This window comes from Xyrauchen texanus, chromosome 8 (genome assembly GCF_025860055.1).
Source record: "Xyrauchen texanus isolate HMW12.3.18 chromosome 8, RBS_HiC_50CHRs, whole genome shotgun sequence".
Classification (NCBI taxonomy): Eukaryota; Metazoa; Chordata; class Actinopteri; order Cypriniformes; family Catostomidae; genus Xyrauchen; species Xyrauchen texanus.
The window spans coordinates 19,087,546-19,101,946 of record NC_068283.1 but is presented as its reverse complement, the minus strand read 5'-3'; the positions used below and the strand labels follow the sequence as shown (position 1 = coordinate 19,101,946).

Below are 14,401 nucleotides of genomic sequence, written 5' to 3'. Positions count from 1 at the left end.
GTTAAATCCTGGTCCTCTCTGTAGTAATCATCTCTTCATATCAGTGCCTCTTGCCTCTGCATCAGTGTATTGGTTTGTACATGTTTACCCTGAAATGACCCTTGCCATGCTGTCTTTTTGTGTGTCTGTTTCAACAGAGGCCCAGCAGAGACCGTACTATGCAGACTACTCTCCAGCCCGCCTGTACATCCACACACTGTGTACCAACCACTACCTGGACCTCTTCATCACCTTTATTATCTGCATCAATGTGGTCACTATGTCTATCGAGCATTACAATCAGCCTTTGGTGAGTCTCTGAACTCTCAATTAACTTTTTGCTGATTTGTTACAGTTGCAGGAGAGGCTCATGGAACAAAATGTGATACTTGTGCATATCTTGATTTTGTTCAATTGTACTGTAGGGCAATTCATATGTGCTCCTGGAGGGCCAACATCCTGCAGATTTAGTTTTAACCTAACAAAAAATGTTGTTGACCCCAAAGGGTGAAGGGCCCTGTTGTACTGCATTAAAATATATGTGCTAACATCATTACTTCTGTCTCCCACAGTACCTTGAAGAGGCACTGAAATACTGTAACTATGTCTTTACCATCGTCTTCATTATTGAGGCTTTGCTCAAACTTGTGGCTTTTGGCTTTCGGAAATTCTTCAAAGACAGGTATTGTGGCAGGTCTATAGATGTGAAAGGACCTTATTCAGAATAATGTATGAGAATGGGAATGAAAACGAGGCTGTGCAGGATATAAGTACAGTCACTTTGTTGTGTTGTAATTAACTGTTGTTTAAATTGGTGTTGATAGTTCCGCTGACAAAGCACTGAAAAAAAATGTCTTTCCAAAAAAAATTCAGAAAACAAATACTAATATACTAAATATTGAAAATGAGATGTTTTCAAAAGTTAACTGTGGCACATCTCTGAAAAAAGTTTAGAATAAACAGATGGATGAATGGATGCAAATCTATAATGAACCAGTTTATACTGGTGTTATAATCTAATATTCTAAAGAAGATTATATATTATATTATCTTGACAATTATGGTTGTCAAGCCATATTCTTTTTAACAAGTGAACAGCGGGGTGCATAAGGTGCTCTTTAAATAGCATTATACGGGCTATATATCAGAGGTTTTTTCCTCACAGGGCCAAAAATCAAACTTGATTGTGGGCCATGGGCCGAAATTAAACAGTACATGTATTATCACAGGATAACTTCTCTAATACAATAAATGTTGAAAACAAACTTTATAATAAAGCATGTCAGTGTGATTAAGTCTTGTTTTAATACATTGGATGTTATGAGATGCACGGGAAACTTGGTGAATAATTCATTTCAGTTTAAGGAATCATGATCAATTAAAAGGAGTCATGATCCCCATTAATTATCAATCTCACATTAGTACATGTTCAGGTGCAATCAGCCGTATGCTGTTGTATTTGCAATATGCTTTTGAATCTGTGTAGAGTTTGTGTGCTCAGCTTGCTTAATGTTCAGAAAAATTAAACAATGCACATTGAGGGTTGTTGTGTTTTAACTGTATAACTTTTATTGCACCTGCAGATGGAACCAGCTAGATCTTTCCATAGTTCTGCTCTCTATCATGGGCATCATGCTGGAGGAGATCAAGATGAACGCAGCATTGCCAATCAATCCCACCATCATCCGAATTATGAGAGTGTTGAGGATAGCCAGAGGTACTGCAGTTTTGCCGCTGCATGTATCAACAATGTTCTTTAGTATCTCCTCCTATTAAAGGGATAATTAACCCCAAAATTAAGATTATTTGATCATTTACTAACCCTCATGTTTTTTCCATATCTGTAAACTTCCTTTCTTCCATCGAATACAAAAGGAGATGTTAGGCAGAATTACAGTCTCAGTCACCATTCACTGTAATTGTATGGTAAAAAGATTAAATGAAAGTGAATAGTGACTAAGACTAACATTCTTCCTAACATCTCCTTTTGTCTTCCACATAAGATTGAAAGTCGTGGTTTGGAACAACATGAGGGTGAGTAAATACATTTTCATTTTCATTTGGTGAAGTATTCCCTAAAGCACAAGGACGTTTCTTCAACTTCAGACAATTTTAATTGCCAGGGGATGATTTTCATTCAAACAAACCGATTTAAACTTTTATATTATTATTTAATGTATAGTAAATAATAAATGTTCTTATTGTTTTTATTTTACCAGGCTGATTTGACGGATTTAGCCTTGTCCCAAACCCAGACTTTAATTTCAAACTAGAAAAATCCCTAAAGAATATTTTAGATTATTACATAAGGAAAAAAGAACCAGGTGTGCTCCAAAGCTGTCAAAAAAGTATAGCCACATTTTATGTAAAAAGCGAAAAATCCAAGGCATTTATGAGGTATGGACAAAAAAAAAGCCTTTATTGAAAAAATATTTTATTTTCATCACCGTCATTTCCACCACAGAATTAAATTAAACGCAATACAGTTTTTGATATGTGGTGGGAATTTTAATGACTTTCATTAATAAAATGGCTAAAATGCCATCTCCTGTGAAACATGTACATACTGTACAATGTTGGACATTGTTAGTAGACAAATAAAGTGTGGAAAAATATTTTAACAAGACTTTACTCTCTAGACGTCCACAGTGCTAGAAGTACCTGATGTTGAATAAAAACACCCACAAATATCCTGGGATATGTTTTCTGCGCAACTTTAGTGCCATTTTTATATACGTGTAGAAATGAGTGGGAATAAGGTGTTCTCATTACGCTTTAATCAACAGTACTGAAGCTTTTGAAGATGGCTACTGGCATGAGAGCCCTGTTGGACACAGTAATGCAAGCTTTACCACAGGTAACTAAAGCTGTGCAAATCTACATACTGTATATAGGCCTACATAATACACAATATACTGTATATACAATATACAGAACACATGCATGTGTCTGTTGTGGGTATATGTGGATACAATTGACATATATTGGCACGTGGTTTTGTTTTAGAAGGGTAAAGATGTACTGTAGTATTGCAGTGCGCAATGTGGAAGACATGGGGGAGGACAGAGAAACAATTGCAGAGAATCTATGTATAACACATTCTACTTCCCATGATTGATTGTTTAATAACATACTGTGATAATGTGCTTCATCTCTTTAGGTGGGAAATCTGGGCCTGCTGTTTATGCTCCTCTTCTTCATTTATGCAGCACTTGGCGTGGAGCTTTTCGGGAAACTAAGTCAGTGCTGCATTCCTGCACTGTTCATACCAAGCTCTCCATTTGACAGTTGTAGCGGCTTTGCTCTACCTTAGCTTAGGCTGGAAATGTTGATCGGAAATTAAATGTTGATCGTAAATTATCCTTAAGGGCATGTTTCCCTCACAGAACTCTCCTTAGACTACAGTACTATCATGATAGGAGAAATTGGCTCTGTTGATCTTTGCAGCTTGGTCCTGCAATAGCAGCGTTTTGTGAGAATGCCCCTAGGCTTTAAAAAGACATTTCTATGCTACTTACAGTATATCCCTGTGAGAAGTCTCTTGAACAGGAATGACAGTATTATGCTTTCTCTTAAAATGCAAGCCCTCTAATTACATTCATTAGCCTTCAGCTTTAGAATCAATGCTAATTATTGGGGCAGACATGTCTGAGAAGCATTTGCTTGGCTCGTTTGCTTCTTTAATGGTATGCAGAGGACTCAGTCATGTTACTTCCACTTTTAGCAACACATTATAGTGTCTAAAACTGTTCTCTTTAGGATGTGATTAACAGTGTTTAATAATTGTCTCCCTTTTGTCAACAATTATTTTCATCTAGAATGCAATGACAACAACCCATGTGAAGGATTAAGTCGTCATGCCACATTTGAAAACTTTGGCATGGCCTTTCTAACATTATTCAGAGTGTCAACAGGGGACAACTGGAATGGTATAATGAAGGTACTAAAAGCTAGTTTGGCATCTGACAACTCTATTGCACTGACTGTATTAAGGTGGTTTATAAGTGGTGCAATAGTATTCTCCCTGGTTATTGAATTTCACTTAAGTGTTGTTTGTGTGTAGGACACTTTGCGGGAGTGCACTCCAGAGGATAAACCCTGCCTCAGCTACCTGCCCCTGGTCTCCCCCATTTACTTTGTCACATTTGTGTTGATGGCTCAGTTTGTGCTTGTTAATGTGGTGGTGGCTGTACTGATGAAACACTTGGAGGAGAGCAATAAGGAAGCTAAGGAAGATGCAGAAATGGATGCTGAGATTGAGATGGAGATGGAAATGGCTCGGCGTCTCAGCAACGTCTCAGCAGCGAGCTCTACAGGGTCTGATGGAAGGGCAACCTTTGTAGGACTACACCCAGATTCACCTGAAGAGGTAAGTAAGCCCAGTTTTCCTTAATGACTCAAAAGCTTCTTAAAGAACAAATGTTTGTCAGAGATGTGGCAAAGTGGGCTTTGCATATGCTCAGGACATGTCCTGTAAGATTTTAAGATGGCTCAGGACTCCGGTTCGAGTCTGGCCTGAGTCAAGTCTATCTCTCACCCTATTTTCAGTCCAAGCTCTATCTTCCTGTAAATAAAGGCAAAAATCCCAAAAGAAAAATAAAATGTTGAGACTAGGGTTGTCACAAAACCATAATCATATCTTACAATACCAGCTAAAGTATCACAATACCAAGTAGTGTCACGATATCGCACAATAGTGTGTTAATTCTTAACACAATTTGTCATAGCAAAGGTGGTTCTTGGAAATTCCACTTGTTGCTCCAGAAGTGGTGAAACTGACTAATTTGTTGACTAATACATTCTTAGTTTGATGTAAAAAAAAAAAAGTATCTTCGCCGCATCAAAACAGCCATGAAGTAACACCTACCTGTGTGTATTCAGAGGGATGTGTCTGAAGGTGTATAATAAGGTTGCTGGTCTTTATCCTTTTGGCTTGAAATCTCTGTAGGCATTCACAGCAGATGGGATTTCCCAATATAATTCAAAATCCCGCTACTTTAATTGTGTAAAAAGCTTCTCACTCTCCAAACTGTACTTAAATCCATATTATCCATTTGGAGACACAACCGCCAAATTAACATGCTGCGATTCAGACGTGTGTGTTTGAAGCATGGGAAAACCACTCATTGAAAAATAAACAACACCATATAAGAGGCAAATTCTAAACAGCATTTTGCGCTCTAAAAAGGGCACTGCGTGAAGGGGAAGCTACTCGAAAAGACAATATTTTTAATGTTATTGCAGACATAGGTCTGATTTAAATAAAGGTTTTAGCGAAAATAATATTTATACTGCACAGACATCATAACTTATGGTACTACCGTATTAACATTTGTACCGTTTATAAAATACTTTGGCACTCCCAGTATTTTGAAGCTTTAATATCGAGATACTACTGTAGCACCAGTCTACCGTGCAAGCCTTGTTGAGACGATTCAAGCTGTATATTTATGATAATAGTAAAATTAACTGGCCATAATGTACCAACCATTGTCCCACTTGTTCTCTCTGTTTAATTAAGTTAGCAAATATTGTGCATCATTAACTCTATAAAAAGCAGCCTGAGTTAGCTGCAGGGAACAGTATTGCATTTGTTTTATTTTTTTGGGTGCTGAGTTGTCACAATACAAAGAAAATATGCTGAGAGGATGAGGTCAGCAAGAAGTGTGGCTCTGTGGGGAGGCCAGGAACATTTGTCACCTCTCTTGGGCTGCTCTGGCAAGGAGTCTATTTGCTTTGTCAGCTGCATCAAGCCGATGAATGAGCCCAGCTAGCTTAGTTCTAGGTGTTTATGGGTTTTGTGAATTTATGTATGAGGGCAGACAAAAGATGCAATACATTTCTCTTTCACAGGATGAGGGGATGCACAGAACCCAGGAGAATATGCTCTCTCCACGAAAAATCTCAGTGTTAAGGATGCACTCTTTGCCCAATGACAGTTACATGTTTCACCCTGTGAGGCCGGCCAGTAATCCATATCTGCTTGAAGAGGTGGAACCCAGTCAAGGGTACATTGAATTAGGTACTAAATATTTTCCCCCCACTTTGAGTTCATGTCTTTGTGATTACTGCCCTAAAAAGCCAAAATGCAGTAACTACGTAACACTGAAACTGAAAAAAAATTAAAAACATTTATTATTTATAATTATTTTGTATTATTTATTGATCATCCAGTCAAATGTGGATTATAAAGTAGTCTCACACCATTTTCTAAAATCTGAATATAGTTGAGGAAAATCTGTTTGTCAGAACAGATCATAGATTTTATTTTGATTATAACTCAAATTTGGCAAAAATGTGTAGTTACTGCTTTTTGGCTTTGCAGGGCAGTACTGTAATTACTTTATATTAACCTCTAAAGGAAAAATATCTTATGGGCTTATAGTGTAAACACACCCTTATCCTTTCCTGTAGGCTCCATCACCTCGGTTCATTCCCAACTATGTGAGGGCCATTCCCTGCCCCAAGTCCCTGGTGTTCCTCCCCATTCCCAGTTCAACATCTGCCTCCCCAGAATTCCCCCTCCCAAGCCCTCTCCGACCCACAGTATAGGAAGGACTCTACACAGACAGGTAGACTCTCGCTCATCCCCTCATTATTAGGCAATTCATTTGCAAATATATGTGCTTTACATGTTATGCTATTTTATTATTTCAGGAGGCAATGAAAAATGACTCAATTGATGTGCAAAGTTTCAGCTCCAAAGACAATCTTCACAGACAAGCAGGAATCACTACAGGCAGCTTGACGCTGCCTGTCCCACGGATTTACAGTCCCAGCAGCCCCCAGGTGTCACCCTTACCACGTGGTCCGAGCGTCCGCACCTTCCAGCACCCCCACAGCCAGCACAATATCTCCTCTCGACCTTCCAGTCAGGCCAGCAGAAGCACCAGCCCCAGAGGCTCTATGTTTGACTCAGCTGATCCGACAGATGAGGAGGTCCGCCACATCAACAGCACAGCACAGCTGTGGGCAGGGGTCCAGCCAGAAGCCCGGAGTCACTCACTGTCTCCTTATGCCACCTCAGGGATGCTGCTTCCAATCCCAGTGAAGAACTGCAGCAGTGCTGCCAACTTAGGCGAATTCAAAGATAAAGACCCGAAGAAGTGCTTCAGTGTGGACACTGAGGGTTTTCTGGAAAAACCCTTCAGTACCGATGACCATCGTAGACACTCGATTGAGATTTGCCCCACAGTAGATGATAAGCTATTTGTTCAAGAACTAGGTGAAAAGAAGTATCCTCCAACACGTGGAAAGTCCTTGCACATTCCCAGGAAGAAAAAAATGAGCCCTCCTTGCATCTCCATAGAGCCCCCGTTTGAAACGGAGGCTCCTGGGTCTCTTGCATCCATGAAAAAGCTGTCAGAGAGCAGCATGCTACTGCGGAGGAGGACACCATCCTTTGACCTGACCCTGCAGCGGGACTCTCTGGGTTTGCCGGAGAGCCAGCTGTCCACCCAGCCGCTCATCAAAGTAGAGCGTCATCCCTCTTACTGTGCCGAGTATTTGTCCCTGCCGCACCCCACTCCCATGGGCGGTCTGGCAGGCATTCTGTGCGAGAGCACACAGCCACCCCCCTTCGATAGCAGATTTGAAGAATCCACAGACTTCAGCTCAGTAAACAGGACAGCCCAATAAGAGACATCACAGGAGAAATGTGGGTGGCTTTATCCAAATGTTACCGTCTGCACTCAAGGGTGTGGCAACTAGTTGAACGGGGGACATCAACCTCTTTCTGTAGCCAAAGTTTATTTCTTTGTTTCTTTTTCAAATGTAATATCAACCGACAGCCGATCCTAGTTGGGACCGCTTTTGATTCGACTGTGATTGGGCAAGTTGTTGAACATGGGATATGCAATTTCAGGTTTCCAAATGGAACTCTGGTTCTTAATTTAGTCCCAGTGCTCAATCACATTGATTTGAGTTCAGGATGTGTAGTGTTACAGTATGTTTCCTCTGTATGATATTTGTCAGTCCTTCCTCTCTTGTCATGAACATTGCTAATGTTTTCTGTACAGATAGAGTATACAGATTAAAAAGACTAATAAGAACTGTACATGTTATGTACTTTATTAACTCATGGTGTGTAAAAGAGAACATATTGTATTAGTGAAGAAATAAGCACTATTCATATGCACATATTTTTTATAGAAATCTATACTGTTTTTGCACATATCCGTTTGAACTTCAAGTTGAATCTTCCTCTGTTGTCTTCTTGTGAATGTAAATTTTTTTAATCAAATAGCTGTGGTATCAATTATAGTCTGTTTAGGCCTACATATATTGAGAGGATTCTTATTTTTCTATTGGGAGGCGGGGGTCTGTCATGTATAGATCCAATGAAAACCAAACTTCCAATGATCTGTAGCCTGAGTGCAATACACTATAAATGTTTCTGTAAGTTTACCCAGTTAGGTTAATAACTTTTTAACCCTTGTGCGACCCTCGGGACATTTTTGTCTTTTTCATTTTTGTTTTTTCGATCATTTTGTCTGTTAATGCCAATGGCATTCATTTTGCCAAAGGTGTGTACTTTTGGGGGAATTTTTATATTTCAACCTCAGTTCCTATAATATATCTATAATACACTGTGTACACAAAATAGCTACACTCAGGACCTTAAGGACAAAAATGTCCCCATAGAAACCCATTAAAACTGCAATATTTGATCACAGTGCCATTGAAGCATGAAATCATGAACTCTATGAAATTATGCTTTCATTCCGGAGCCCTGGTTTCAAAATGTACGTTTTTAATATTTTTCACCAGATGGCAATTTTTCTCATGTTTTGGAGCAAATGCATGCTTTTTTTTCCTATTTTCGGTTTCCTGTATTATAGAGCACTGCAGGCCAATTGAATAAATGATGCAGCTAAAATTGTGTGTGTGTGTGTGTGTGTGTGTGTGTGTGTGTGTGTGTGTGTGTGTGTGTGTGTGTGTGTGTGTGTGTGTGTGTGTGTGTGTGTGTGTGGGTGGGTGGGTGGGGGTGTTAAAAACAACAGTGGCACTGTGTCAACAAACTGGCATTTAAAGGGTTAAAAATTGAAAATGAATGAATATTCAGGACTGATGTTGGTTAAAAATTCAGTGAAAGTGGAAAATAATATTAATCTAATTAATTTTTATGGCAGTTTTTTGACATACATTTTTGTCCTCTAAGGACCTCTGAGTAATTTTTTTTTTATTGACGCACAAGGGTTAACTGAAACACAGCCAGTAAGGTGAATCCCACACATACGCAACCCTTTACCATGCTCAGGTTCATCTCAAAATGTATATTAAGATTTCCATCACACTCTACATTATGTCCTAATTTAACAGCAACATAACCTTTTTTAACTTTTTTGTGGCCCTTGGCTTTGGCACAAGTTGCATGTGAAGGACAGAGTAATACAAATGTAAATGTGACCTTGTTCTGTTTCTCCCGTAGTTCAAACTTTATAACTGTCATAGGAGAAGAATAAGGGAGTTCATATCAGCACATATCTGATCTCCTTTTTAATTTATTCAGCTTTGAAATGGTACATCTGGGTTTGTGTCCTCAGAAAAGAGTGAGGCGCAGTGCTCGAAGTGGGGTGGTATGCAGCGGTACAACACTTCTCAAAGTCTCCTGGTACGATGTAATATTTTTATTTAATGTAAGTCAGTTATTTGATCTGCCAATCACTTTTATCTGAACTTCCAAATGATTTTGATCAAATTGCGGTAAACTCCCAAACGCTCTCTGCACAAAACTTAGCGGTGAGTTTAACAACACTCGACACGTGCAAAAGCATCGGTGCTCGTTAAACGATCCGTGGTCCAGTTCCACAGGAGTGCGAGTGAAGCTCGTCTGGGCAAAAAAAAAAAAAAAAGCTTGTCTGGGCATAGTTCAGCCTCGCTCTTCTCCAAAACATGAACCTGCAACTTTTGGGTGAGCACATTTTATCGCATCTTATTCACTCAAATGTACTTATGCAAATTGCTTAGCTGCTGGGTGCAGTCAAAACTACAGACTTTAAAAAAAAGGCTGTTACAGAAGTGATGTCGGCTCATATGCACAACTTTTTTTTTTCACAAGAGGCAAAACGATGATGAAAACAGAACCTTCATAGAAAATACACGGGAAAATGTGCTTTTATTCTCAAAATAATTCTGCAGTGCTCGTAAAAAGATTATGTGAAATGTCACTGAACTTGCTTCTGTGTGCATCCTGACAGTGTTTGATTCTACATCCTCAATCGTTCTCAATCCTGAACATCATCAAATCAGTTTTTTCACCATTTCTATTGATTATTATCTGCACAAGTATCTGGCTCCAGTGTGCAAATGAATGTGTGCAGGATAAGGAAAGCAAATTGTGCCTAGAAGGGAGGATAATTAAAAAAAAAATGTAAGAAGAAAAAACAGACATTATGCTCTTTTTCAGTTTTAGGCAACATTTATTTTGTGTAAAAGATAGTTCTACATTAGATTGCCATTGTTCTCATATGTGTCTTGATATTGAGAAAGATACAGACTTTAGCGCATCTAAATATTCTTTCTCAGCTTACAGAGACAATAACCCTTTGTATGTTTTTATTTTCAAAGTACAGCTAATCAAACCCTATCTGTTAGTTGAGGATGTAAGGCCATATTTGTTCTTCAGCAAGATCTTAAGAAGGAATTTACGGCCAGACTTTGAAAATGTAATTTAAATACCTCTTTTAACGTAATTATATACTACTTTAATGTAAATAAACACATTATTAACAATTTTGTTTTTACATGTTAACATGATAGTTACAATAAAAGTGAGGAGAAAAAAATCATGTTTAATACTAGCAAGGAGAGTACCTGCACTTTTTTTGAAAGAAACACAAAGGAACGTTTTGGTTCTTGAATTTTGAAGAGGTATCCGTGTTATTCATGTATAGATCAACTAAGCCACTGTTTTGGCAAATCACAAGTAAAATCCTCTTATTTAAAGTGATATTAGGCTAATGTGTGCATTGTTTCATTTCCTAAAGAGCCACAGTTTTGCAAAAGGATCGTTGATTGAGTTTTTTTTTTATTTTATTTTTTATTACTGTTGGACAGAGCAGTATCTTAATGCTAAAAGTGTTTTTAAACACTTTCAGCATGATATTATTAGCTGTTTATATATATAAACATGAGCTTTTGTCATCTAGCAGCCTAATGCCCTTAACCCTTCAATAAATACTCAAAGTGTTTTCTTCAAGCTTTTATGATGACAGTCATTTCCTGCTACTAAAACATATTCATTTTAAGCAAACTGTCTGCAATAAGTTTGATTTTTTTTTGTTTTTATAAGACTTGGTTGATAAAACAGAAGTGTTTGAAAAGCTATACAATTGTATTGTATGTTTTATTCTGTAATGATCACAAGTGATCTGAGGGATATTCTCTGTGTGATACAGATAAACATTTTTATTGCAAAAGTAAGATGTGTAATTATTCCTTCAAGTTTATATAGACAGTTCAGTGATCTGTTTCATTTTAATTTAATGTATTGAACTGTCCTACCAAAAGTGCTTTCAACTAAATGCACATTTGTCTTTTGTCTATAACAAGGGATACATTCACATATCTCAGACAGTGAGCGGTTTAGGTCAGAAACCAATAGCCAGTTCAGACCTGGCAGTAACCTTGAATCAGTTAAATGTCTAGTTTAAAAGTACAAAGGCTGTGACTTGAGCAGGAATATGATCACATTAACAGCATTAAATATGGTGCTACTTTAACTAAGGTCTATCACCAAGTTACCAAGATTCAGGCATGTGCAGAAGGGGTGGCTCTAGGGGGTTTTGCTGAGGTGCCCTTCAGAATGAGCAGTGGCACAGCAAATGCCACCTAAAATAAAAGCTTTCACGCCCAAATGAAATTACCTTTTTATATTTAACAATAGTATGTAGGGTGTAAAATGCATCACTATAATGCTGAAACGTTGATGCATTGATAATGGAATTTAATAATCAATTGTAATGACTATAATACACAATGTGTTAGAGAGGCTGTCTCAGATTACACGCGCACTCTTGCAACTGACGCGGGCCGCGTGACTGAGGAAACAAACACACACTTTAAGAAAGTTTAGCTTGGATTTCTGCCTCATTGTTCATAATTATGCACAACTTTATAAGCAAAATAAGATAATTGTTGTTCTTTTCTTACCCACTTATGATATGTTATGCATATTGTGGAATATTTGGAGAATACAGTTGAAAGATAGGTGATACTAAGCCTCTATTTGTGAGCATTATTTGTACTAAACGTGTTACACACCGTTATGTTTTTAATTCTGTCAGTCTGCTTGATTTAAAGATCAGACTATCTGCCTTTATAGATGACAGATTTTATTTATATTTCAATTGTTTGTTCAGTAATTGTTCCCATGATGATATGCAATTTTATTATGCATAATTAGCAGTCTACTTAAAATCTGTGTGCTTAAAGTTTGACAAGACGCTATTATCCTTTATTCATTTTGACTTAATAATTACCGTTAGAGGTTGACCGATTTATATCAGTTTTGCCAATTAATCGGCACTGATAACAGATTTCTGGAACTATCGTTATCAGCAAAAATCCACACCGACACTTTCTTTGTTGCGTCCCGTGTTGGAGCGGCTGGGAAGGTTCTGCTGTCGTTATACTGTATGAGAGCGGCCTCTAGAGGTGAAATAACAACTATCACTTCACTGATGCCTTGTGGTGTTTGTTTTGACACGTGAGACTACACTCTGCATGGGAGCGAAAGACTTCAGACTTCGGATTTAAAGGCATGTATACAGTCCACTACAGTACACATTGTCATATCATTATAAAGAAATGAATTTTATGACAAGATGCTGCATTAGTAGAGAACAGTAGTATGTTTGCCGACAATGCTGAGAGGATGCTAACAATAAAGCTACACTCAAGCTGTTAGAACAATGTGACAAAATGCACGCAAGTCCTACCCAAATGTTTAAATGTTACGATAGTTACCATATATTTGCATAATTTTATATCCAGCTGACATTTGTTAGCCAGCTAATTTGCATATTTAAAACTAGTGACGTTAGAAAGCAAAATAATATCACCATGCAGCCGAGAGAAACATATAAATAAATCAGAATTACAATCTTATTACAATAATAAAAAGTATAATCACTGTAATACGAATACTTAAGATTGATCACATTCTTGCGCTAAAAAAGGCTAGACACAGCACAACAAATACAGTTTAACAGAAAGTCTCAATATGCTTTTAAAGTTAATTTTAATTAGACTCATCATCTAAAAAACAGTGATTCTGCACAAGATGCTGAATAAACAAAACAAAGGGAAACAAAGGTGTTCATCTAGCATGCGTTTACATAGAAAAGCAAATTGATGGTTGCAAAAGCGTTCAGTGTGAACAGCCCATTACAGTTGGTGGAAGTCTTTGGCCATTGTGTCTTGCTCTCTTATAAGCGTTTCTCAGATTAAGCAATGAGTTGTTTAAATGTTTTGTCAGGAAAGATATTCAACTTTGAAATGTGTCTTGAGATTATCACGTTCAGTTCCAGTTTGTTTGGCTTCATCTGAACAGCCCCTTGCCTGGGCTCATAGTCTGTTCAGCCGAATACCACAGCTATCTGTGAATATTGTTACTACATACAACAGTACTGAATAAAAAAACAATGCAGTATTTTGCTGTTATTATGAAGCTTTATTCTGGAGTAGTACTAATCAGTTCAAGTGTAACACCATGTGAACTGTTTATTTTATGCACATTAGTTGAAAATAAAATGCTCTTTTTTTAACAGCCAGGATAGGAATGTTCTACGCAATAATATAACGGTGCTGAATGATTTATGTATTTATTGCGCCCTCTTGTGAACTAAGGAAACTAATTCAATTTAAAAATCTAAATTAAAAAAGACTATAACATTTGAATTTGAAGTTCATATATATATTAATATTGATATATTTATTTAATTTAAAAAAGTACAACACATTTTCATGGTTCAGTCAGTACTGTTTTGTAATAAAGTTCAGCACTATTTTACTTTGAGTGTTATTTTTAAATTCATTTAAAATTTTTAAAAACTATTGGTTGATTATTTGGTTATCAGCAGGTACAGCCCAACTTAGTTATTGTTATTGTTAAAATCCACTATCGGTCGACCTCTAATGACCATAACAACATTTTTATTTTTATTTATTTAGTATGAACCAAACATCTCTGTACTCTTTAAATACAAATAATGATCAGAAAATATTTTTTATCTTCTTACATCTTTATCTTGTGCATTCTTCTGTTCAACACAGTGCATTATGCATTCATTTTCTAATCCACATTTTTGTAATCTAAACCCACTGTACATTTTACTGTATAGTACAAATCATCCCATCATTTTTATTTTCGTCTTAAACATATTTTGGAAAATAATTATGAAAACTATATAATTTAGTC

General features: G+C 37.3%; 1 protein-coding gene across 4 annotated transcripts in view; it reads left to right on the top strand.

The window, feature by feature from the left end:
- The window catches only part of LOC127647333 (voltage-dependent T-type calcium channel subunit alpha-1H-like), a 115,180-nt gene extending 103,819 nt beyond the window's left edge, over window positions 1–11,361 (top strand). For all 4 annotated transcript variants that reach the window (XM_052131508.1, XM_052131507.1, XM_052131505.1 and 1 more), the window contains 10 exons: window positions 138–289; window positions 552–661; window positions 1,563–1,696; window positions 2,766–2,836; window positions 3,140–3,218; window positions 3,798–3,919; window positions 4,043–4,348; window positions 5,833–6,001; window positions 6,394–6,551; window positions 6,637–11,361. In XM_052131508.1, the coding sequence (XP_051987468.1) occupies window positions 138–289; window positions 552–661; window positions 1,563–1,696; window positions 2,766–2,836; window positions 3,140–3,218; window positions 3,798–3,919; window positions 4,043–4,348; window positions 5,833–6,001; window positions 6,394–6,551; window positions 6,637–7,617 (2,282 nt within the window). In that variant the 3' untranslated portion in view covers window positions 7,618–11,361. The remainder of the gene's footprint in view (window positions 1–137; window positions 290–551; window positions 662–1,562; window positions 1,697–2,765; window positions 2,837–3,139; window positions 3,219–3,797; window positions 3,920–4,042; window positions 4,349–5,832; window positions 6,002–6,393; window positions 6,552–6,636) is intronic.
- The last annotated feature ends 3,040 nt before the right edge of the window (window positions 11,362–14,401 follow it).